This window comes from Hypanus sabinus, chromosome 12, assembly GCF_030144855.1.
Source record: "Hypanus sabinus isolate sHypSab1 chromosome 12, sHypSab1.hap1, whole genome shotgun sequence".
Classification (NCBI taxonomy): domain Eukaryota; kingdom Metazoa; phylum Chordata; class Chondrichthyes; order Myliobatiformes; family Dasyatidae; genus Hypanus; species Hypanus sabinus.
The window spans coordinates 47,159,814-47,186,511 of record NC_082717.1 but is presented as its reverse complement, the minus strand read 5'-3'; the positions used below and the strand labels follow the sequence as shown (position 1 = coordinate 47,186,511).

At 41.2% G+C, this 26,698-nt stretch overlaps 1 protein-coding gene and 1 long non-coding RNA gene across 4 annotated transcripts in view; one reads left to right on the top strand and one right to left on the bottom strand.

The window, feature by feature from the left end:
* Nucleotides 1-26,698, bottom strand: part of LOC132402847 (uncharacterized) — a 56,695-nt gene that overhangs the window by 4,464 nt on the left and 25,533 nt on the right. The window contains exon 3 of one of the 2 annotated variants that reach the window (XR_009515108.1): nucleotides 214-290. This is a non-coding gene — a long non-coding RNA (uncharacterized LOC132402847). Of the gene's footprint in view, nucleotides 1-213; nucleotides 291-25,749; nucleotides 26,677-26,698 lie in introns of those variants that run through there. The other variant, XR_009515109.1, reaches the window with a different exon arrangement.
* Nucleotides 1-26,698, top strand: part of LOC132402844 (putative deoxyribonuclease TATDN3) — an 83,250-nt gene that overhangs the window by 38,954 nt on the left and 17,598 nt on the right. For both annotated transcript variants that reach the window (XM_059985862.1, XM_059985863.1), the window contains exons 5-7: nucleotides 2,595-2,657; nucleotides 7,107-7,216; nucleotides 25,686-25,741. In XM_059985862.1, the coding sequence (XP_059841845.1) occupies nucleotides 2,595-2,657; nucleotides 7,107-7,216; nucleotides 25,686-25,741 (229 nt within the window). The remainder of the gene's footprint in view (nucleotides 1-2,594; nucleotides 2,658-7,106; nucleotides 7,217-25,685; nucleotides 25,742-26,698) is intronic.

Sequence of the window (26,698 nt, the reverse complement as noted above, 5' to 3'; positions counted from 1 at the left end):
GCAGGCTTTACCAAACAAAAAACTTCCAAAGCATTGCCCATACAACCAAACCTTCAATCTAAGCTAGGGTGGTTCCCCTCCATAAAATTTGTACAGTCACTTATTCTACCTTTAATATATATAGGCTAAAGATAACATAGATCAAGCAAAGCATTAAAAACAAAAAAAAAACTAGGAAACTAAATGCCAGAGATGCAAATCCCAAATACTTACATTTTGCTGGTTGGAAGTTTTTGTTAATCAGTTTCTGCAGTATAGCAGTTCAACCTGGTCGTGTTCCACAAATTAAACTGGAAAAAATGAACAAAGAAGTGAATTATGAAAATTAACAGTTTGCCTTGGTGGGAGGCTCCTTCAATGCTGCATGAGTAACCTAAAAAAAGTCATTGCTTTTCTCATTCTTCTCCCCAGCATGAATGGTAAAATACTTTAGCCGCCCCTGGTATATCAAGATAATACTTTTTACCTTCATGGATGACCCTGAGCCAGGCAGACAATAGACAGTAGGTGCAGGAGTGGGCCATTCGGCCCTTCTAGCCAGCACTGCCATTCACTGTGATCATGGCTGATCATACACAATCAGTACCCCGTATCCTTTGACCCTGCTATCTATAAGAGCTCTATCTAACTTTCTTGAAAGCATCCAGGGACTTGGCCTTCACTGCTTTCTGGGGCAGAGCATTCCACATATCCACCACTCTCTGGGTGAAAAAGTTTTTCCACATCTCTGTTCTAAATGGCCTACCAGGATACAGTAGACCGAACCCTTCCCCTTAAAGTAGGGATTTCACCTCCTTGAACACTGCTTGTTTTTTCCCCAGCTCCGCACTAAAATCTTCATGAAAAAGTACTCAATGCCCGCAGAAATACAACTCCTGCTGCCATCTACTGATGATGCATTGCTTATCTTGAAAGAAGTGAAAGAGAACCAGAAACGTTCTTGGTCTCGTTTGCTTGGCTTCAGAGACACCGGATGGTTTAGGTCCAACTCGGTGAGCATGCGAAAGTACGAGAGACCTTGGGAAGAAATTTGTCCCCAGCACTTCGTCAAAAAACTCGGTTATGAATTTAACAGGGTCCGAACCTTCCAAATTTTCAGGAATGCTGACCACTCTCATATTGGATCTCTGCGACCGATTTTCGAGGTCATCTAGCTTTCCCTTCAGAAATGCATTTTCGCTCTGCAACGCTGCAATGGTGGCTTCGGTGCTCACCGGTCGGTCACTATAATCATTCAGGCCATCTTCAACCTCACAAATGCGTTCATCGTGCGACTCGTAATAAGACATAATTTGTTCCATGGTAGCATTCCACTGGTGACAAAGCATCTTCAAGTTCTCTTTTCAGGGCAGAGTGCACCGCTTGTGTCATGTCAGTAAGAAGTACTAAATGAAGCCGCTTGAGATCATCAGGTAGTGCAGGTCCAGCAGCATGCAAAGGCACCATAACTGTAACATCAGCTTTCTTGCTCAAGGCTTCGCTATCTTTTTCCCTAGTTTTATTTCGAAGGTGCATATTATTTGCCATTTCAGTCCTGACCTCAATCCAATAGAAAATTTGTGGGCAGAACTGAAAAAGCGTGTGCGAGCAAGGAGGCCTACCAACCTGACTCAGTTACACCAGTTCTGTCTGGAGGAATGGAACAAAATTCCAGCAACTTATTGTGAAAAGCTTGTGGAAGGCTACCCGAAACGTTTGACCCAAGTTAAACAATTTATGTCAATGCTACCAAATACTAACAAAGTGTATGTAAACTTCTGACCCACTGAGAAAGTGATGAAAGAAATAAAAGCTGAAATAAATCATTCTGACATTTCACATTCTTAAAATAGTGATCCTAACTGACCTAAGACAGGAAATGTTTTCTGGGATTAAATATCAGCAATTGTGAAAAACTGAAAACTTTTGACTTTAACTGTACGTGTATGTAGTTAAGTAACAATGAACTTCACTTGACTTGCCTTATTTTTAAAATAATTTCATGCACAGAAAGGGGCAATGGCCAGTTATTTAAGACTAAATGTAATAATTTTACAGGAGTGTTTTTCACATCTGTCAGCAGATTTGAAAATTGTAAATGACAGAATTAACCTCTCTTGGCCTGAAAATAAACAGGCATGAGGTTTTATTCCTTCAACTTATGATTTGCTCTAAGAGAATGTAGTCAGTTTTAATTTTCTTCTTTTGTGTCTTTTGTGTCTTGTTCCTACCCTAGTTCTCCAGATTTTTTCCTTTCTTCTTCTGCATATCATGTACAATTAAATTCACCCATTATAATACACTCTCATTAGTTCTTCTGGTTACTTTTGAATATCTCATTGGTTAAAGAGAAGTATTTTTGTTGCATTATTAATCAGATGTGGATGCCTTCCTGTCTTAACAATGTTATTATTAGTTCATAGTTCCTGCAAAGTTCTTTGGAAAGTAAGTTTAAAACTGAGACACGCAATTATGTAATCCTAACTTTCAGGACAAACTAGAAGAAGCCTAGCATCATCATAATTAGTCTATTATCTGATCTTTGGTCATTTCTTTGAACTCATCACTTTATTGTGCTTTTATTTAATTAAGGATCATTATTTACTTTCTTCCAGGATTTGGAGGATGCACTTCCATTAATAGAAAAATATAAGGGATGTTTACTGGCAATTGGAGAGGTAATGTCCAGTTTAGCATTTAAAATATTGTGGTTTATTTCTAGGGTACAAATGTTGGTTGTGTGGAAATCCCATCATCATACTGCTTCTGGAATATATTTAGTAAAACAATATTTGGTAATGTGATTCTTGTACCTTAGTTTGATGCTGTGGTCAGTGTGGTGCACTGTTACCCAATGAAAATGAAAATACAATGGATTCTGGTTAATTGGGCCTTTGGTTAATAGGGTAGCCACTTATTTGGGACAATTATTAAAGAACAAAAACTAATACGGAAAATAGCCATTCTGTCCTTTATATATTTAGGCTATATGCTGCTAAATTGGGACAAGAGAATTTTGCCAAACAGTTTTTAACAAGTATCAGTCACATGCATTTGTGTGGCTGTTAGACACTACACTATGCTTAACAGCGAACAGTTTTTAAATAGCATCAGTTGCAAGGATTTGTGTTATTTATTTGGGCTGACCAATGTAGAATTAAAAAGTAGTGACTTTTGACACTGCTCATGCAGTCTATCATCTGCACCAGGTGTCTACACTGATTTTGTTCATTTACAGGCAATCAAAAGAACACGGCAGCATACACTGTATGTATTCCTCCGATAACTTTAGGAAGTAATACACAGTTTTGTAGTACTGTAGTAATATTGGTAATGTTCTCAATTGTTCTGTATTTCAGTTAAATAATTTGTTAGTCATTTAAATAGTAGTTTGTCTTTTTTAAACTATTTCCATGAAACTTTGGCTAATCGGGACGTCTACTTAATTGGGCCAAAATGCACTGGACCCTGTGTGTGCCAATTAAATTCAATCCACTGTACATCTAAATTACTGAATTTTTTTTATTTTTAATATAACTTGCATTTATTTCTTTAAAATAGTAAATCATTATATGTAATCTTGTACAGTTTTTACATCCCTGTAAATCTAGTGTTTGATTTCCTTTGTAAAATAACATTTGGAAGCAGTATGTTAGTATAGTAATATGAAGCATGACATACTGAAACTGTAACATGCTTGGACACTTTATGGTTCTCAGACCTCTCCAGCAGTGGTGATTTCCTGGTGTTATTCTAGATTTGTTATCAACTAATTAATACAATTGATTGCTGTGATTAGTTAATAATTTCATTATCATTATATGATGTGATTCTCAAATAGTAGAAAGTTAATGAGAAGAACCATGGCCTTTGATTATCCAGTTATTGTTCTGTTTCAGTGAAAAATAATGAATAGTATACTAACAGGCTGTTTTACTTTTTTGAGTAATGAAGGATGCAATTAAATACTATACTTAAGTGGTGAAAAATCACCACTTACCTACCACAAGTTATTAACATGTTGAAGTCTGATATACAGTATCAATAGTGATTTCTAAACACAATCTGATGTAATGTCTTTTTCTGCTTGCCCCTTTTTGAATTTTTGTCATCTACCATTGGATGTAGAGAGAAGGAAGACAATTTGTTTCCTTTCATTCCACCTATAATCACTATTTTTCATTCTTAATTTTTCATTATAAATTCAATTTGTTTCTGTTTCCACATTTTCCTCTGTTTCTACCATTGCTATTTTCCTTTATTGGTTGAAGAGAAAGTTGTTGGACAATTTGTTAATGAGGCCCCAAATGCAACATTACATTTCTATGCCAACATCAGATCAGTAGCCTAAAATACTGCAATAACAACTGGGGAGCATAAAAGTCTGCTTTTGAAGGAAAACCAGCTGTAACTAAAGCTTTGAAATACAATGTTTCTGTTGTTAAAAAGAAACTGTACATATCAAGACAACCCAGAAACGCATTTTCTGGCATTAAACTATATAGACCCTTCATTTGTTCCATTTCTGTTTTTGCAGAAAATAATTAAATAAAAGAATTACCCAAATAAAGCAAAAAAAAGGTATGCCAATCCTGCAATATTCTTAAGACTAGAATAACTGGATTATTTTTGCAAAATAACTGAAGAAATTGTACAAAATAGGAAGAGGTTATTTAGCTTTTCTTATCTGTGCCAGCTTTTGAAACAGCTGCTCAATTAATCTCATTCTTCCAGTATTTTCCCATAACCTTGCGGCTTTTTCTTGTTCACAGATGTAAGCTAATATTGAGAGCATTTGTATGCGTCTGTTCATATTTTACCAACCACACTGTGTAAACAAAAATTCTGTCTCTCCCCTTGCATCCACCCACCCAGCACCACTTCGCTCATTCCAACCAACCCAAATAGCTTAAACAATTATCTTTAAACTACAACATGAGTGAATCTGCAGATGCTGGAAATAAATAAAAACACAAAATGCTGGCAGAACTCAGCAGGCCAGACAGCATCTATGGGAGGAGGTAGTGACGATGTTTCGGGCCGAAACCCTTCATCAGGAGTGAAGATCTTTAAACTACATCCCTTTGTTATTGATCCTCCAGTCAGTAGGGACAGAATTTCCTTGCATAGTCTTATCAATTTGGGGTGTAACTCGGTGGCATGGGCTTGTTGGGCTGGAAGGGCCCGTTGCTATGCTATATCTCTTTTTTAAAAAAACTACTACGAATTCAAACTGAATGAAGCCTCCCATTAATCTTCTTTCAGAAGAAAAAAAAACTTCTTCCCACTTAACTGATGCCTGTCATACCTGGTATAATTCAGCTAAATATTCACACATCCTTTCCTAATAGTTGATATAATTACTGAAAATAAGCTAAGATTTATGCCTGTGAAACATAGTTCTTTATTCTCAGATGCCCATGTTTTACTCAGTGGCGCAAAATAATATCCAATCATATTACATGTTAAAGCATAAACTTTCAATAGTGCAAAGCAATAGAAATTGTGTCAGCCTACTGAACACTAAATGGTTCATATCACTCTGTCAACCAAAGCAAGGTGTTTTTAATGAAAATTCTGTAAATGCTTTTGAGCACATCTACATCAAATGTTGCCTTAGCAAAGCAGCACCCATCATCGAAGATCCTCATCACTCAGGCCATGCTCTTTTCTTGCTGCTGCCATCAGGTAGAAGGTTCAAGTGCCTCAGGACTCGCACCTCATGTTCAAGAACAGTTATTACCCCTCAACCATCAGCCTCTTGAACAAAAGGGGATTTAAGGACTCTTTTATCTGTTTTTTTTTCATGCTGATTATGTATTGCTATTTAAATATAATTATGGTCATACACTCACAGATAGTAATGTTTACTCATGTAATGGAAAATTTTAAGTTTACAACTGACAAAAGAAATGTAGTTAAATAGGACGTTAGTTGAACTGTGCCAACATCTAAACACAACAGCTGACAGTTTAGGTTTTATGATCAGTAGTACTCAAATTCAATCCAATGCCAATTGAGTCGTCCACTCTTCACAGCAAATAAAGTCTCTGATTGTTCAGATTTCAACATCAATCAGACAATTAAATAAAGTCTGAGCACAAGGAAATTTGTTTATACATTTCTGCTTTCAAAACAGGACATAAAGATTAAACATGTGCAACAGTTTTTTTCAGTCCATGGTTTCAAAGGCAGGGAAAAGAGCAAGGTCAATTATTAGATATTTTCAGCTCTTATTTCAGATGAAATATTGGACTGTAAAGTAACATTATAACCAGGTTTCATCTACAATGTCAAAATACACAGTATTTCTATTGTGAATTTAATGCAAGAATTTAAGCTTGATGCACAATCCATTTAAAAGATACAAATGTGTTGAACCACTTCCTTACAAAATGCAAAACAGTTGTGTGTACAGTAATACATATGTATCATTTCCAGTGGAATTTACAGATTTGTACATTATACGTTACCTATTATAATGTATAAATCTGTAAATTCACTGGAAAGTACAAGAAAGATTTAGATTAATATTAGAATTTTCGTGGCAATATAGAGTACTTGACAGCAAAATATTACTGAATTGTAGTTGAGATTACAAAAGCAGCGACCCATCAGTATATAGCAGCTCCCTCAAACACATAATGTGAGAGCATTTTTTTTGTTTTTGTGAGATGTTGATATGAGGGTCCATATTATTGGCCTAGACTGAAATTAACCACTGCTCTTCTTTGAATCTTTTACGTCATCTGAGAAAGCAAACTGTTCAATGTAAAACTAGTAAAATAGCAAATGTTGGAATCTGAAACAACACCAAAAAATGATGGAAGAACTTAGCAATAACTATTTATTATCGTACTTAAAGATGCAGTTCTCCCTTGGAGAAACTGAAGGAGCCAGTATTCATGTGCTCAATTTATTGCAACAGAATTTGAACCCAGAGCTTCTGACACAGAGAAAAGAATACTACTAACTGATCAACAGTTGACACTAAAAGAGAGATTCTATAGATGTAATGGACTGGAAATAATATTTTTGATCATTTTTATTTGAAATTCTATGTCATATTTGATGAAGTGATTATATACTAAAAAATCCTCTCATCTATGCTTCTGATTTAATTCCAGGTTGGATTGGATTTCACCCCACGTTTTGCCAGCACTGAGGTACAGAAGAATGAACAAAGAAAGGTCTTCATTGAACAAATTGAAATTGCAAAGAAGTTGGACTTACCTTTGTAAGTAAAAGCTCTTCCTTATGAAACAGCAAGGATTTTAAGGAGAAATTGAATGAAGTCATGTAACAACAGCGGAAAAAGAAAGAGTTCATGTTTCAAGCTGATGACCTTTTATCAAATAAATCATTAGTCTAAAATGTTATCTGTGTTTCTCCCTTCTAATGTCTTCTTTGGCTTTTGGGAGGTTTCATAATATCATGCAGGTTGCTTTACTATGTTGTAACTTTGTTGTTCAGAAATGCAGTTTTGAGATTTATTCTGATGCCTTCGGCTATGTAAGATTAGTTTCTTCCATGCTATGTTTTAAAGTTAATATTTCTCAATCCCTGTCCATTTTAAGTACAGTAACTATTTGCATTGCCATGGAAATTAACAGTATGTGATTTAAATTCACTTTTCACTTTCATTGGCTAATCTTCCTTGATACCTACTTGACTCATTGTTTATAATACCAAGTGTTGATGAAAAGGTGACAATTTTACATTTCGTTGTCTGAAGACCTTATACTGAAGAACTATTGCTAGTGTAATCTATTCACCAGACAATTGGTGCCAAAGGACCAGTCATTGTCATGATTGTCAGTCAATGCAATTGTTTCAGTCTAGAAGATTAATTTTTATTTTGGCATATTAGTAGAGGTGTATTGTGGACTGGTCCGGTTTCAGTATCCCCAAAGACAAAATTACTGTATTACTGAAAGTCAAATTGACTCCCAGATATTTATTTCAAAGTGATATTGCCAAAGTAGATGTTCCACAGATCAGGTAGAACCTCATTTCACCACTGTAAATCCTCAATTTTCTTTAGTGGTTTTATCTTGCTCCCTGTATAAAGCAACCTCAAGATGATTCAAGAAGTGGTTAAGGAAAATGCAGAGCAACGCATACAAAATTCTGGAGGTATTCAGCAGGTCAGGCAGCATCTATTGAAATGAATAAAGTGTTCATGTTTCAGGCCAAGACCCTTTTTCAGGAATGGGAAGGAAGGGGAAAGACAGCAGAATAAAACGTGGGGGAGGAGAGGAAGGACAAACTAGATAATTGGAGAAGCCAGGTGCGTGGGAAAGATGAAAAGTTGGAGAAGGATTCTGATGGGGAGGAGAATGGGCCTTGGGGGGGAAAGGGAAGAAAGAGAGGCACCGGGGGAATCGATAGGCAGGTGAGGAGAAGAGGTAAAAGGCCAGAGTGGGGAATAGAGGAAGAGGAAAAGGGAGGGGATAAAATTACTGGAAGAGGAAATCAGTTTTTATTCTATTGGGTTGGAGGCTACCTAGATGGAATATGAGGTGTGGCTACTCCACTGAGAGTGGCCTCATCACAGCAAAAGAGGAGGTCATGAACTGACATGTTGTAACAGGAATGGGGATAGGAATTTAAATGGTTAGCCCGGGAAATTCTGTTTTTGGCAGAGGGAGCAGAGGTGCTTGACTCTAATTCTAATTTCCCTAATTTAAGTCGGTCTTACCAATGTAGAGGAGTCTGCATTGGGAGCACTGGATATAATAGATGGGGTATTTTTTAATGTCTCTAAGCACACTTGTGTTGGCACGTGGCCTAGTGGATAAAGCATTGGTCTAGTGATCTGAAGGTCACTGGTTCAAGCCTCAGCATGAGGCACATGTTGTGTCCTTGAGCGCGACACTTAACAACACATTGCTCTGCGACGATACCCAAGCTGCATGGGTCCTAGTGCCCTTCCCTTGGACAACATCGGTGGCGTGGAGAGGGGAAGGCTTGCAGCTTGGGCAATTGCTGGTCTCCCATACAACCTTTCAAAACTTACCAAGGCGCAAATCCATGGTCTCATGAGACTAACGGATGCCTATTGTTACGTATCCCGTAACTGGGTCACTTACCAGCAAAGATAGAGAGGTCCATTGAAGTCTGATGTTACTATTTTCAAACGTTTTTATTTATAAAGGGGCACAAAAGTAAGGTTAATACAAACATTCAGATACTGCACGTTGTCAATACTCAATCTAAAGTGCGGGTATAGTAATAATCATTATTAAGAAGTGAGCTCTACTGTTGTCTAGGGGTTAATAGATTGTCTGTTGGAAATATAAAAGTCACTCAGAAGTCTGCAGACTTTAGCCTTTCGGGGAATCGCTGGGTTTCACGTGTTTTAGAGGTATCGGTGAAAAACGGAAAAAACTTGCCCGGGTCTTTATGAAGCCACTCTGTTAAATCAGGGGAGCGTTGTTTTCCCGTTGTTAGCTCGAAGTCCTTCTCGGTATTATCAGCCATCCGCTCCCCAGGCAAAGGAGTTAGGAGCGCACGTGACGTTGAATGGCTTCCAGCTATTACGGGAGCACTGAGCGAGGGTGTCCTTCTGGTGTGTCGCTGGGGTACTGCCTCCTGCAGTCCCCTTTTATCTTGACTTGCAGAGTTGTAGATGTCCATCAAAGTAGGGTGATGCAATCCCCAACCCCACATTGCCCGAGGGTGACCATATCCATGGTGGCTGTCGCGTAGCAGGGACATGCACGTCACACAGGTGCCTCTAAGAACAACGGCCAAAACCGTTGCATTGTCTCTCACTTCCTGGGTCCGAGACCCGAATTAATAGCGATCTTGCGATTCTCCGGAAGGAGGGAGCTGCTCCCGCCCCTTCGGCCCCTCAGAGCTGTAGTACATTCATAACACCTCCCCTCTAAAAAGAGCGTTTTTTACCAGCGGTTAAAAACGGAGTTGTACAGAGTCTTACAGGATTTTTGAATCTAACACAATACACAAGTTTTTCTTTTCACAAAGTACTACCGTTATACATTCAAGTCAGTATCTAAATAGTTAACGATTAGTCCCTTTCTTTAATATCTTAACATCGCGTACCGTACTAAAGTCTTGTAGCATCAGACTTCAATTCAATAACCACCTATTTATTATTTTTTTCTAAGCAACAAAACTAAGGAGGACCTTAGCTTATGTGCATTTACAAAAGTTTATGCGAATACTAATCGTTTCAGTCGTTTTACTTAACCAGCAGGTCTCCAAAGGGGCTATCTTTATTATTCACAGGCTTTGGCGCAAACCCGTTCAACCTGCTTGGCTGTTTAACAATGGCATCCCCATCAACCGTCGCCTCTTTTTCGGCAAGCCCCCCCCCCTGTGGGGAACTTGAGTAATTTTTCGTGGTGAACTCCCGCCTGCCTCGTTCATCGGGGTTATTTTAGCAACACCATGCCCCAAACTTAGACCATTTCCACCCAATTCTTTGATTTTACCCAGGTGGCTGGCCCTTTTATCAGTACCCTTCAGGCTATTGGTGTTTGATTCGAACTCTTCGCTCAAGTAGCATGTCGAAGGCGGCCTCTTCACACCCCATCCCGGCATAACAATAGAGTGGGGGGCCCCGCTATCCCCCGGCTCACTCTGTGAGCGATCTGCCAGGTTTAAGATTTCTTCCTTCGATTTGGAAACTACAGACTTTCCGTTTCCTTCAATAACAATCCTCATCCCCCCATTCTTAAATTCTGCGTTAACTTTGATCCCACCTTCGAGTACAAACACCGGGGAACTCACACTTCCCCCGGTTACCAAGGTTAACCCTTTTCCCACTGAACCAAGTCTATCTGACCCACAAGGACGGCCGCCCCGTTCCACTGAATCAGATACCTCAGACTTTTTCTGAGCTCCGTTACCAGGTTCAGCACCTCGTGCATCCCCATCTCGGACACACTCAAATGGGACATTTGCCTCTTCCAGGCTTTCAACACCCGTACCTTTTTCAAATTCTAACTTCCCCCGATCCTCCCAGTTACTCTCTGGGCAGCTCCCACCCGGGGAAGGCGCAACCCTGCAAGCTGAAACAACCTCCTCGGCCTTTTCAGCAGACTCCTTCGAGGCAAAGGTACCCTTTCCATCTAGGACTGCCCTCACCTCATTATCGGGAACACCTTTTGAACTCTCAAGTTCTTCAAACAATTCTGCCAAACCAGACAGATCATCCATGTCCAACTCTGGACCTTTTAACAGCTTTATCTGTTTCTCATCTTTATTTCATACCTTTAGCACCTTTCTCTTCGCTATGGGCAGATCTATCTCCTCTCCCTTACCCCCTTTTACTTTACTACTCTTCGTCTTACCACCCTCTAAACCAGGGGTGGGCAAACTTTTTGACTTGTGGGCCACAAAGGGTTCTAAAATTTGACAGGGGTGCCGGACCAGGAGCAGATGGACGGAGTGTTTTGGTAATACACCTCATAAGAGAAAATAAAATATCATGGAATATGTAGAAAACATGTGCTTTAATTTCAATTGAAAATGAACAAATGCATTACAACAAAATATCTGTCTTTGAAGTCCCATGGTATTTAGCTATTTATTGAAATGACTTTTAAAACACTGAAAATTAAATGAGTAAAATACAACTTTTTTTAATAGTAACAGTTATTATTTTAAAGCACTGAAAATTCTGTTATCCTTCAAGATATTATCATCATCACTCTCCTCCTGACTGTCTTTATTTCAAAAACGGTAGGAGATGCAGGTCTACTTGTCCTGCTCCTTCTTATTCAAATGTCCCCTGTGCCAAAACTCAACAACGACCAGCACAAAGACAGAACAATGACAGCGCGCCAGTATGCAGAATGTGTTATTTGATCTGGAGCGCATTTTTTATTTTGAGAACGTACATGCACCTGCGCACTACTCATGTCCATCACTTAACAGAAATGACATGTAACATGTAAGGCTTATTGAAAAAAATATTTTCAAATGCATTTTTTACATAACACAATGAAGAAACTTATTTTTAATTTCAGTGGAAACTGTTGTTGGTCTCCCTTTTTAGCCAGCACATCAAAGTCTGGATTTAGTTTTGTTGTGGCGATTCTCAGGATGGATCTGAGGTGTTGGTCAGTTAACTTGGATCTGTGGCTGGCTTTGTTGATGTTCATGATGCTGAACGCCTGTTCACACAAATAGGTCGAGCCGAACAAAGAGTAAAGCGCAAATGTGGAGTAAAACGCTGCACCTCAACAAAGGTCAATGTGTATAGAGTGCGTCATCTATTGGGAAAACGCCAGAATTGCGGGGAAAAAACGTTAACAAGGTTTATTAATATAATTTCATCAAGTTCTGCGGGCCGGATTAAAAACTTAACGGGCCGCATATGGCCCGTAGTTTGCCCATGCCTGCTCTAAACCCTCGTGGCACAGGGTCAGCAAAGACGTCTCGGCCAAATCAAAACTGGCCAGATTTAAACTGCTCTTGTTCTCAGCTGTCTCTCTCGACATGCTGCGAGTGACCGCGCCTGCGAGATAGTCCTTGGGCGCTGGGGGTGGGGCCACCACACCACACCACACCACAGCAGCATTGCTGACCAAACCTTACCCCCTGCTAAGTCGTTTCCCAGCAGGATGTCCACGTCAGCTCTCGGGAATTCTGATGACACCCCTATTTCAACTGTTCCATACACCAGCTCACAATCCAGAATGACTTTATGTAAGGACACCATTTCTATCCTTTTATTTATTCTTTCCACCTTTACCATGCTCATTTTCCGACCAAATTCTAGTACCTTACGGCTAATCAGAGTCAGCTCAGCCCCCGTGTCTCTCCAGATTCGTACGGGAACTGGTGTGTCTCCCTCCGTCACAGACACGGTTCCGTGGGACAGACAACTCTCAGAGCCTTCTCGTACTCTGTCTATCCTCGGCTCTCTGGTCGATTTACTGATTACCATGGCACACCTGATAGGGACTGCGGCTTTCCCTCTTCCTATCTCTTTTCTCGGAGCAAAGCATCGAGATGCAATATGCTCCTCCTTTCCACAATTAAAACAGGTCAAACCCGGAAACCTCTGGCCGTCTTGCCTTTCCCCCTCAACCTTACTGCTAGCTCCCGGTGGGACCTCTGCCTCACTCGTCGGACTTTCTCGATCGTTCCCACGGTCTCTCTGGGGACCTTTATTCAAGGAAGTCTTTGTCTTGTGGGTTAGGACATATTCGTCATCAAACCTAGCAAATTCTGAAATGGACTTATCCGGCTTCTCATTCAAATACATCCGGATCTCCTCCAGAACACAACTTTTAAATTCCTCAATCAAAAGTATCTCCCTGAGACGCCCATAATCCTTGTCCACCCTTTCCACGGTGCACCAACGGTCCAAGAGCACCCCCTTCTCATGGGCTAGCTCGGTATATGTTTGATTCCACCCTTTCCTTAAATTTCTAAACTTTTGTCTATAGGCCTCAGGTACCAATTCGTAAGTCCGGAGAATGGCCTCCTTTACTTCAGCATAATTCTCCGCGTCTCCCTCCCCCAGGGACAACGCCGCAATTGCTCGTTGGGCCTTCCCCTTTAACACACTTTGTAACAACGCCACCCACTGCTCTTTTGGCCACTTCTGATTTACTGCCACCTTTTCAAAAAGCAAGAAATAACTATCAACATCTGTCTCCTCAAACGGGGGCACCAATCTCAACTCCCTACTAACATTAAACCGCTCCGCTCGGTCTAACCCTTGATCTCTTCGTTCATTCTTCATCTTCTCAATTTCCCAGTCATGTTGCCTCTGTTTCTCTTTCTCGGCCCGTTCTTTCTCTTTCTCGACTGCTTCTAGCTCCTTTAGCTGAATTTCATGCCATCTTTGCCTCTCAGCCACTTTCAGCTCTTTTAACTTAATTTCATGTTCCAAGCTTAATTTTTCCACTTCTAACTGAACCGTCCCACTTGATGGTACCTTTTCAGGGATATCGTCCAGTACCTCAGCTCCAAACACATTCTTCCCAATGTAATACTGAGTTATGGCCCTTCGTACCTCCCGCTTTTTCATGGACGACCTCACTTCTGCGAGGTTCAACCCCTTCGCTAAATTTAACAAGTCTGATTTGGTGGCCGCCTCTAGCGCCCTCACAGTCGAGTTTTTCATAAATTCACCCACGTCCATCTTTGCTGGTTTCCCGTCTGGCTACCCGCGTAACCAGATTCAAGTTTTGGACTTACAAGCCCGATTCACTGGCCTCCCAATTTGGTGTCAAATCCCGGACGAGAAACCCAAGTTGTTACGTATCCCGTAACTGGGTCACTTACCAGCAAAGATAGAGAGGTCCGTTGAAGTCTGATGTCACTATTTTCAAATGTTTTTATTTATAAAGGGGCACAAAAGTAAGGTTAATACAAACATTCAGATAATGCACATCGTCAATACTCAATCTAAAGCGCGGGTATAGTAATAATCATCATTAAGAAGTGAGCTCTACTGTTGTCTAGGGGTTAATAGATTGTCCGTTGGAAATATAAAAGTCACTCAGAAGTCTGCAGACTTTAGCCTTTCGGGGAATCGCTGGGTTTCACGTATTTTAGAGGGATCGGTGAAAAACGGAAAAAACTTGCCCGAGTCTTTATGAAGCCACTCTGTTAAATCAGGGGAGCGTTGTTTCCCCGTTGCTAGTTCGAAGTCCTTCTCGGTATTATCAGCCACCCACTCCCCAGGCAAAGGAGTTAGGAGCGCACGTGACGTTGAATGGCTTCCAGCTATTACGGGAGCACTGAGCGAGGGTGTCCTTCTGGTGCGTCGCTGGGGTACTGCCTCCTGCAGTCCCCTTTTATCTTGACTTGCAGAGTTGTAGTTGTCCATCAAAGTAGGGTGATGCAATCCCCACCCCCACATTGCCAGAGGGTGACCATATCCATGGTGGCTGTCACGTAGCAGGGACATGCACGTCACACAGGTGCCTCTAAGAACAACGGCCAAAACCGTTGCATTGTCTCTCACTTCCTGGGTCCGAGACCCGAATTAATAGCAATCTTGCGATTCTCCGGAAGGAGGGGGCTGCTCCCGCCCCTTCGGCCCCCAGAGCTGTGGTACATTCATAACAAAGACTAATGGATGCCTATAAAGCACACTTGTCCATCTATTAATCTATTAGCTATTACTAGAACCTTTGATTCAAAACAGAGTGAATGTTTAAGGTCTTCTGTTACTTTCACCCATCCACTTCAAGGTACAATGTGTTGTATATTCAGGGATGCTCTTCTGCACACCATTGTTGTAATGTGTGGTTATATGAATTACAATCGCCTTGCTGTCAGCTTGAACCAGTCTGGCCTTTCTCATCTGACCTCTCTCATTAACAAGGCATTTTCACCCACAGAACTGCTGCTCACTGGATGTTTATTGTTTTTTGTACTACTCTCTGTTAACTTTGGAGACGGTTATATGTTAAAGTCCCAGGAGATCAGTTTCTGAGATATTCAAACCACTCTATCTGACACCAACAATCATACCACCATCAAAATCATTTAGAGTCACATTTCTTCCCCATTCTGTTGTTTGGACTGAACAGCAACTTAACATCTTGACCATGTCTGGATCCTTTTATACATTGAGTTGCTGCCACATGATTGGCTGATTAGATATTTCCATTAATGAAAGGTGCTGTACAGGAGTATCTAATAAAGTGGCCACAGAGTGAATGTACCACAAGTTCCAATTTATGGCCTAGAATTGCCATCAGGATTTCTCAGTGCATTGAGGGGAGATTTCATCTCCTGCTGCTGGAATAGAGAACATGTGTCATTAGGACAAAAGGATTTGCCAAGTTTGCTACCTTCTTTAAGACTTGAGAGATAATAAATTGCACTGATGTTACCATTTCTGGCTACACATGTGAACTCAGAGCTTCTGATGAACCTCAGAAGTGACCACACCCTTTTGTTTCCACCACAAACAGTGATAGACAGTGACCAAATGGTGCAAGATCTTACCACCATACAGACTTCGAACTTCATGTGACAGATTACCTTACAATGAATCTGTGCCTACAAGTGTAGACTGAAAGGCTGTTCCTCAATTAGGCTGATGATGGCTGCCTATCTCCAACTCTACGAGTCAGCTTGAAACATCACTGCGACCATCTTGTTGACACTAACTTATTTACATATTTCGCAATAAAGTGGGGATTAGGCCCTTCTGCCCTGTGAGCCACATTGCCCCATCATCCCCCAACAAATATGATTAGCCCTAACCTAATCACAGGACAATTTACAATGACCAGTTAACCTATCTTCGGACTGTGGGGTAGAAACCAAAGGGCTCAGATCAAACCCACATATTCCACGTGGAGGAGACTTACAGAGCAGCACCAGAATTTAACTCCAAATATCAGAACACCCTGAGCTGTAATAGCTTTGGCTGTAGTTGAATATTGTGGTTTGATCTGTTCCTGTCTGATTATGTGCAGATATTCCTTTCAGCAATGATTGAGAGGTTGTACGTTGACTTCCAGCTATAGTTTCAAAGGTACATTTAATGTCAGATAAATGTATACAATATACATCCTGAAATGCTTTCTCTTCGCATGCTCCCATTAAATTGGTTGGATTTAATGGGAGTATAATGTAGCTTAATGTTGATTAATTTCAATGGATGTGAAATTTCTCATGTTAATGTACACCAATTGGGCATTCAATATCAACTTCAAATCAAATTACACACAAGCACTTGCAGGAAGGGTAAGTGCACCACTGGCACTGGAACATCACGACTCCCCTCATCCTTCCCAACAACCAACACCCCACACACACAGAGCTCTGCCCACTACAACACCATTTGTGTTCATGCATTTCTGATGTCCCATTCAAAAAGGATATATTGGCCTCAGATGGATTGAGACATGGATTCTGCAAAATTAGCACTAGAACTAAAAAAGGTTGATAACAAGTGGAGGTTCAATGTCAAAAATTGTGTGGCAATCCATTCATACATAATTAATGAATGTTGTAGGGTGGATAAAGAAAAATTTCCTCTGGTGTTGAGCAACCAGATTTGGAACAAGGCAAATAATATTAAGACAAGAGCAATGTCATTTAGGAGTAAAGTGAAGAATTAGTTCTTCAGACTGAAATCTGGAGCCTGAAAGAAGGCTGTAGTTACAGGTCAATTGAAACTTTCAAGATTAAGAGCATAGGTTGTTTATTATGTACCGTGAATGAAGTGGGTATGGAGGAGCCATTGTAGAACTGAATGGCGAAAGCAAACTCCTCTGGTTCCAAAGTTCCTTTTTGCATTGCCCCCATAAACAGTGATGTTAATGTCTTCAACATACAGTGTAAATGAAATTTTATCTATAACATGAGGTGCAGAATTGAATTCCACTACCATCCACGTTTTGAGAGAATTTCAGAGTGAGACAGAGTTGCCCACTAATTAAATTTGCTTGAAAATTGCTCAAACCCTTGCAGTATATTTTAATATATCTTGTACATGTTTTCCTTTGAAAGTTGATTCACAGACATTGCGCTGAATCATACCTCATAATGAAAGTACAGTACTTCTATTTTCCATTTTAATAGCAGACTATTTGAATATAATGATGCATGTGTGGAATGTTGCCAAATTGTCCTTAAGGAGAAGACCTTGGTTAGACCTTCCTGAAGGCAGAACATGCATGGTCCTTTAACATCTAATAAAATGATAGGTACAGAATGTATAATTATAGACATAAAATTACATCACCATGAAGAGAAGGAATTTTCAGACATCATGTTTCTATATAGAGATGTAATGATAATGAAATGTCTCAATTTGGAGTTATTAATTAGATGCTGATTTCTCAATGTTTTATGGAGAATTTTAAGACATTCATTACTGAGGTTCATAAAATTATTTTCATCTGCATGTTTTCATGCATGTGCATTTGGATTCTCCGATCTTTCAGCAGATCCACAAGTGAGGATGGAAATAAATCAAAAATGCAATTGTGTTCCTGCTTAAAAAATATGACCTTTTAAGCACTAAACGTACAGTCATAATGTTTCCATTTAAGAATTATTTATTTTTTAAGAAACAGCAATTTAAGTAATTTTATTAGCTGTATTAGCAACAGAAAATGTTGGAAGCTCTCAAAAGGTCATACAACATAAGTGGGGAGAGAAAAGGAGTTAACATCACAGATCAGTGATAAGTCAGTTACGTGCAACAGTCTTAGTTTCAGTGCTACTAGAACCCATTTCCTCAATTCTATTTCTCCTTATTCAGATGGTGTTGATTGTTTCCAGCATTTTCTGTTTTTTTAGAGATTTCAGGCATCTGTTTGTTTTTATATAATTTTCCTTTTAGGACTTGTCCTCAGCCCAGTATAGAAGTGCAATGATGAAGAAAGTAAGACAGTGCCTCTACTTTCTTAGGAGTTTGTGAAGATTCAGCATGATATTCGTCTGGTCAGTGAGAGTGAAGAGGTGATAGAGAGGAGCTATAGGCAGCTAGTCACTCCGGGGCCTGGAGAGACAGATAAGAGGGTAACAATCAGGATAGAGAAGGGCAAGAAGCAGGTGCTGGAGAGTGCCCCGGTGGCTGTTCCCCTTAACAATAAGTACTCCTACTTGAGTACTGTTGGGGGAGACGGCCTACCTGGGGGTAGCAACAGTGGTCGCGCCTCTGGCACAGAGTCTGGCCCTTTGGCTCAGAAGGGTAAGGAAAGAAAGAGGATGGCAGCAGTGATAGGGGACTCTATAGTTAGGGGGTCAGACAGGTGATTCTGTGGACGCAAGAAAGAAACGTGGATGGTAGATTGCCTCCCAGGTGCCAGGGTCCAGGATGTATCTGAACGTGTCCACAGTATCTTGAAGTGGGAAGTAGAACAGCCAGAGGTCATGGTACATATTGGTACCAACGACATAGTTAGGAAAAAAGAGCAGGTCCTGAAAGGAGACTACAGGGAATTAGGAAGGAAGTTGAGAAGCAGGACCTCAAAAGTAGTAATCCCGGATTACTGCCTGTGCCATGTGACAGTGAGTATAGGAATAGAATAAGGAGGATAAATGCATGACTGAGGGATTGGAACAGTGGGCAGGGATTCAGATTTCTGGATCATTGGGACTCCTTCTGGGGCAGGTGTGACCTGTACAAAAAGGATGGGTTGCACTTGAATCTGATGGGGACCAATATCCTGGCAGGGAGGTTAGCAAATGCTATTAGGGAGAGTTTAAACTAGAATTGCTGGGGGGTGGGAACTGAAGTGATGGAGGAAAGGGAGGTTGGCTCACAAATGGTGAAAGCTTGGAGACAGTGCGAAAGGGAGGATAGGCAGGTGATAGAGAAGGGCCACACTGAGACTGATGGTTTGGGATGTGTTTATTTTAATGCGAGGGGTATTATGAATAAAGCAGATGTGCACTCGGAGCTAAGCTGTTGTGGCCATTGCAGGAATGGCTACTTCAAGTGCCAGGCACTGTTGATCAGAGATAGTGTCACAGCGACAGAAAAGGAGGAAGTCATGGAGGGGTTGTCTACGGAGTCTCTGTGGGTGGAAGTTAGGAATAGGAAGGGATCAATAACTCTATTGGGTATTTTTTATAGACCACCCAATAGTAGCAGAGACATTGAGGAGCAGATAGGGAGACAGATTCTGGAAAGGTGTAATAATAACAGAGTTGTCGTATTGGGAGATTTTAATTTCACAAATATTGATTGGCATCTCCCTAGAGTGAGGGGTTTAGATGGGGTAAAGTTTGTTAGGTGTGCTCTGTAAGGTTTCTTGACACAATATGTAGATATGCCCATAAGAGGAGAGGATGTACATGTTTTGGTATTGGGAAATGAACCTGGTCAGGTTTCAGTTCATTCAGTGGGAGAGCATTTTGGAGATAGTGATCATAATTCTATCTCCTTTACAATAGCATTGGAGAGGGATAGGAACAGACAAGCTAGAGAAATGTTTAATTGGAGAAAGGGATATATGAAGCTATCAGGCAGGAACTTGGAAACATAAATTGGAACAGATGTTTTCAGGGAAATGTATGGCAGAAATATGGCAAATGTTCAAGGGATATTTCTGCATCGGTACATTCCAATAAGACAAAGAAGTTATGGTAGGGTACAGAAAACGTGGTGTACAAAGGCTGTTGTAAATCTAGTCAAGGAGTAAAGAAAAGCTTACAAAAGGTTCAAAATACTAGGTAATGATAGAGATCTAGAAGGTCTAGAGGCTAGCAGGAAGGAGCTTAAGAATCAAATTAGGAGAGCCAGAAGGGGCCATGGCAGACAGGATTAAAGAAAACCCAAGGCATTCTACAAGTATGTTAAGAGCAAGAGGATAAGACATGAGAGAATAGGACCAATCAAGTGTGACAGTGAAAAAGTGTGTATGGAACTGGAGGAAATAGCAGAGGTACTTAATAAACACTTTACTTCAGTACGCACTACAGAAAAGGATCTTGTTGATGGTGAGGATGATTTCCAGCGGACTGAAAAGCTGAGCATGTAGATGTTAATGTGCTGCAGCTTTTAGAAAGCATCAGGTTGGATAAGTCACTGGGTCTAGATGGGATGTACCCCAGGCTACTGTGGAAAGTGAGGAAGGATATTTCTGAGCTTCTGGCAATGATCTTTGTATCATCAATGAGAATGGGAGAGGTTCTGGAGGATTGGAGGGTTGCAGATGTTGTTTCCTTATTCAAGACAGGGAGTAGGGTTAGCCCAGGAAATTATAAACCAGTGAGTCTTACTTCAGTGGTTGGTAGGTTGATGGAGAAGATCCTGAGAGACAGGATTTATGAATAGTTGGAAATGCATAATATGATTAGGAATAGTCAACATGGCTTTGTCAAAGGCAGATTGTGCCTTATGAGCCTGATTGAATTTTTTGAGCATGAGACTAAACCCATTGATGAAGGTAGAACCATAGATGTAGTGTTTGTGGATCTTGGCAAGGCATTTAATAAGGCTTATTGAGAAAATAAGGTGGCATGGGATCCAAGGGGACATTGCTTTGTGGATCCAGAACTGGATTGCCCACAGAAGACAAAGAGTGGTTGTAGGCGGGTCATATTCTGCATGGAGGCTGGGGACCAGTGGTGTGCCTCAGGAATCTGTTCTGGAACCCCTACTCATTGTGATTTTAATAAATGACCTGGATGAGGAAGTGGAGGGATGGGTAAGTAAATTTGCTGATGAGACAAAGTTGGGGGTGTTGTGGATAATGTGGAGGGCTGTCAGAAGTTACAGCGGGACATTGATAGGACACAAAACTGGGCTGAGAAGTGGCAGATGGCGTTCAACCCAGATAAATATGAGGTGGTTCATTTTGGTAGGTCAAATATGATGGCAGAATATAGCATTAATGGCAAAACAGACAGACAGACATACTTTATTGATCCTGGGGATAATTGGGTTTCGTTACAGTCGCACCAACCAAGAATAGTGTAGAAATATAGCAATATAAAAACAATAAATAATTAAATAAGTAAATTATCCCAAGTGGAAATTAGTCCAGAACCAGCCTATTGGCTCAGCGTGTCTGACACTCCGAGGGAGGAGTTGTAAAGTTTGATGGCCACAGGCAGGAATGATTTCCAATGACATTCAGTTTTGCATCTCAGTGGAATGAGTCTCTGGCTGAATGTACTCCTGTACATTATGGAGCAGATGGGAGACATTGTCCAAGACTCTTGGCAGTATGGAGGATCAGAGGAATCTTGGGGTATGAGTCCATAGGACACTCAAAGCTGCTGCGCAGGTTGACTGCGTGGTTAAGAAGGCATACTGTGCATTGGCCTTCATCAATCGTGGGATTGAGTTAAAGAGCCGAGAGATAATATTGCAGCTATACAGGATGCTGGTCAGACTCCACTTGGAATACTGTGCTCAATTCTGGTTGCCTCACTCCAGGAAGGACGTGGAAACCATAGAAAGGGTGCAGAGGAGATTTACAAGGATATTGCCTGAATTGGAGCGCATGCCTTATGAGAATATGTTGAGTGAACTTGGCCTTTTCTCCTTGGAGCAACGGAGGATGAGAGGTGACCTGATAGAGGTGTACAAAGTAATGAGAGGCATTGATTGTGTGGATAGTCAGAAGCTTTTTCTCAGGGCTAAAATTGCTAGTTAGAGAGGGCACAGTTTTAAGGTGCTTGGAAGTGGGTGCAGAGGAGTTGTCAGAGAGTGGTTAGTGCATGGAATAGGCTGCCGGCGGCGGTGGTGGATGTGGAAACGATAGGATCTTTTAGGAGTCTCATGGATGGCTACATGGAGCTTAGAAAAATAGAGGGCTATGGATAAGCCTAGGTAGTTCTAAGGTAAGGACATGTGAGGCACAGCTTTGTCGTTCGAAGGGCCTGTATTGTGCTGTAGGTTTTCTATGTTTCTATATCTAAAACTTTGACAAACTTCTGTAGGTGTGTAGCGGAGAGTATATTGACTGACCTGATAATAGCCTAGTATGGAAATAACAATGCTGTTGAATGGAAAATCCTACAAAATGTAGTAGATACAGCCCAGTTCATTACAGGCAAAGCCTTCCCACCATTGGGCATATCTACATGAAACTCTGTCATAGGAAAGCTGTATCCATCATCTGGGACCCTCCCCACCGCCACTACCGAGAACATGCTCTCTTCTCACTCTGCCACCAGGAAGGTGGTACAGGAGCACCAGGACTCACACCACCAGGTTCAGGAAGAGTTATTACCCCTCAGCCATCAGGCTCTTGGACCAAAGAGGATAACTTCACTTGCTCCATCATTGAAATGTTCCTACAATCTATGGAGTCACTTTTCAGGACTCTTCATCTCATGCTCTTGATATTTATTGTTTATTTATTTATTATTTTTTTTTCTTTTTGTATTTGCACAGTTTGTTGTTTTTTGCACATTGGTTGAATATCAAAGTTGATGTGGTCTTTCATTGATTCTGTTATGATTATTATTCTATGGATTTATTGAGTACTGTCTGTTTGCAAGACAATGAATCTCAAGGTTGTATATAGCAGTGGTCCCCAACCACTGGGCCGCAGACTGGTACCGGGCCGCAAAGCATGTGCTACCAGGCCACAAGGAGTGATTTGGCAATATGAAACGATATGAGTCAGCTCATTCCTCATTCCCTGTCACACCCATTGTTGAACTTGAATGCATGCAAGGTCATCATTCGGTATGAGTTAAAAACAAATGTCGCTTGAGAGTTTCTTTGGAAGAGGTGGTAGGGGACATAAAAGGCCTAACAATGAGATAACGTAACGTAGAGACAGCTGAGGCCGAGACTGCAAAAAAAAGAGAAAGCTTCCTTCAACTGAAAATACGAGTTGTACATAAAATATGGCTTTATTGTGACTGCTGACTCACACGCTCCAAACCCCCAGTGTGTGATATGTGGAGACAAGCTGTCTAATGAGGCAATGAAACCCTCAAAACTGCTTCGGCACCTTGAGTCCAAGCACCCTGCACTTAAAGACAAACCCGTTGAGTTTTTTGAGCGGAAAAAAATGTGAGCAAGTGGAACAGAAGCAAGTGCTGAGAGCCACCACCTCCACAAATGCTGCTGCTCTGAGAGCGTCGTACTTAGTGGCTAGCCGTATTGCTAAGGCTAAGAAGCCTTTCACTGTTGGTGAAGAATTGATTCTGCCTGCTGCCAAGGACATGTGCCGTGAACTGTTGGGAGAAGCTGCAGCTAACAAGATGGCACAGGTTTCTCTTTCAGTTACCGCAGTTTCAAGGAGAATCGATGACGTAGCGGAGGACATCGAAGCACAGCTGTTGGAACGGCTTAACGAGTCACCATGGTATGCTATCCAGGTTGACGAGTCTACCGATGTCAACAACGAGGTAACACCACTGGTTTATGTGTGATATATATTTCAAGATAATGTGCACGAGGATATGTTGTGTGCACTGCCGCTGCCAACTAACACAACTGGGGCAGAACTATTCAAGTCTTTGAATGACTACATGTCAGGCAAACTGGACTGGTCATTCTGTGTTGGAATATGCACAGATGGGGCTGCAGCTATGACTGGATGGCTATCTGGTTTCACTTCCCGAGTCAAAGAGGTTGCTCCTGAATGCCAGTCTTACACACTGTGTCATACCCAGGGAAATGCTGGCTAGCTGAAAAATATCACCTGATCTTCACAGCGTATTGAGTGACTTTGTTGAAGTTATCAATCACATCAAAGCAAAAGCCCTTAACGCACGTCTGTTTGAGCAGCTTTGCGAGGAAATGGATGCAGAGCACAAACGCCTTCTCTTACACACTGAGCTCAGGTGGCTATCAAGGGGGAAGAGTCCTGGCCAGGGTTTTTGAGTGAAGAGAGCAGCTACAGAGATTTCTTTCGGGAAAAAAGTCACCACTGGCAGCACACTTCAGTGATGAGGAGTGGATAGCAAAACTCACTTATCTAGATGTGTGACATCTTCAACCTGCTCAATGAACTCAATTTATCACTTCAGGGGAGAATGATAATTGTCTTCAAGTTGGCAGATAAACGCGAGGAAATCTGCAGATGCTGGAAATTCAAGCAACACACACAAAATGCTGGTGGAATGCAGCAGGCCAGACAGCATCTATAGGGAGAAGCACTGTCAACATCCTGACGTAGGATCTTGGCCCAATAGTCGACAGTGCTTTTCCTTATAGATGCTGCCTGACCTGCTGTGTTCCACCAGCATTTTGTGTGTGTTGCTTGGCAGATAAAGTGTCTGCTTTCAAGGCCAAACTGGAACTGTGGGGATGGCGAGTGGACAGGGGCATATTTGATCTGTTCCCAACATTATCAGGGATTTTAGGAGAGACTGAGGCTGCACGGTCCTTCTCACAGCTGGTGCGCGATCACCTAACTTCACTGTCGACAGAATTCGAGTGTTACTTCCCAACCACAAATGACCCAAGATGTGCAAAGGAATGGGTCCGTGACCCATTTATGAATGTCCCCAGTGAATCATCCATGACAGCGTGGGAAGAAGATCAACTCCTCGAGCTTGCTAATGACAGTGGGCTGAAAAGTATGTTTGACATAACATCTCTACCGGCATTCTGGATCAAAGTCAAGGCTGAATATCCTGAGATAGCCACGAAAGCACTGAAAATGTTGCTTCCATTTCCAACATCATATTTCTGTGAAGCGGGCTTTTCTGCAATGAATGCAACGAAAACTAAATTGCAGAATAGACTGGACATAAGGAACCCCCTTTGAGTATCGCTGTCTCCTATCACCCGTCGATGGGACCGTCTTGTTGTAGGGAAGCAAGTCCAGGGCTTGCACTGATTCACCGACATTGGTGTGTTGCAATGATTTTATATGTTCGTATGAGGAAAACGTGCTGTGTGTTTAATATCCAAACATTACCAAAAATTTTATGATGCTATTGACTTATAAGATTTATCACTATATTCATGCGAGGAAAATATGCGCTGTGTGTTTAATATTAAATTTAATAGATAAACCCTTTTAGAAACAAAATTGAGTGTATTAATTAGCCACTTATAAGTGACTTATAGTTTCACCTATATTCAAGTCGTGATTAACAACCCCCCTCCCCCAGCCCCGATCGGCCGGTCTGCAAGAATATTGTCAATATTAAATCGGTCAGCGGTGCAAAAAAGGTTGGGGACCCCTAGATACTGAGCATAAATTTGATAATAAATTTTCTTTGAACTTTGAGGAGTCAGCTATATTTTAAATTTAACCTAATAAGTCATTTATTGTACTCCTTGCATTTTTAAACTAATTGTTCCTTTCTTATCCTTTCAGAAATGTACATTCTCGCTCTGCTGGACGACCAACCATTAACCTACTGAAGGAACAAGGTTTAACATCTACATTTTTCCTTTCGCTTCGTATGCAAAATCAAATGAAGCTGTCATTTTTTTTCTTGATGTTCACCATATTTTACTCTCATCTTGCTGCATCCCATTCCTCCCAAGTGCTGTTACCAAGCCTTTTTGGCAAACTTGACATGCTTTAATCTTGTTTGATAACTGAATGACATCTTACATAGCAGCTGTACTATACAAAGGGAAATAAAGACCTGGACAGAATGAGTAATCTCAGCATTATGGGACTGTTTTGAAAACTTGGACTGGAACATATTCAGGGAGGTGACTACCTATCACATTGACTTTGAATATGTGGGATCTGTGATTGGCTATGTAGAACCACACTGAGGACATCGCTGTTATTGAGGACATCATCTACGTGAGGAAGGGCAAATCAGAAGCCATGGCTGACAGTAGAGGGCCATTCACATCTGAGAAATCGGGATGCTGCCTTCAGATCTGGTGATAAGACAGTTCTCAGGGTGGCAAGAGCTGCACTTTCCTGTGCCATTAGGAAGGCAAAACGGGATTATTCACAGAGAATATACAACCATTTCAGTAAAACCAGAGACATGGGGCACATGTGGCAAGGACATTCAGACCATAACAGAGTACAAGTTCTTGCACATCAACGAGAATAATACCTCTCTTCCTGATAAGCTGAATGTCGTTTGCACACAGTTTGATGCATGGAATGACGTGCCAGTGAGGAAGGCCTCCACTTCTCCCCAAGAAGCTCGCAGTCTGTCTGGCCGCAGCTGATGTGTCAGGATCAATCCACATAAGGCTGGGGAGCTTGTATACCTGGTCAGGTGGTGAGGAACTGTGCAGCCCAGTTAATAGAGGTTCTAGCAGACATCTTGTACATCTCTCTGGATCAGTCACTGTCCTCTCAAGCTTCAAGGTGGACAGCATCATCCCGTTGCCTAAGAGAGCAACAGTAATCTG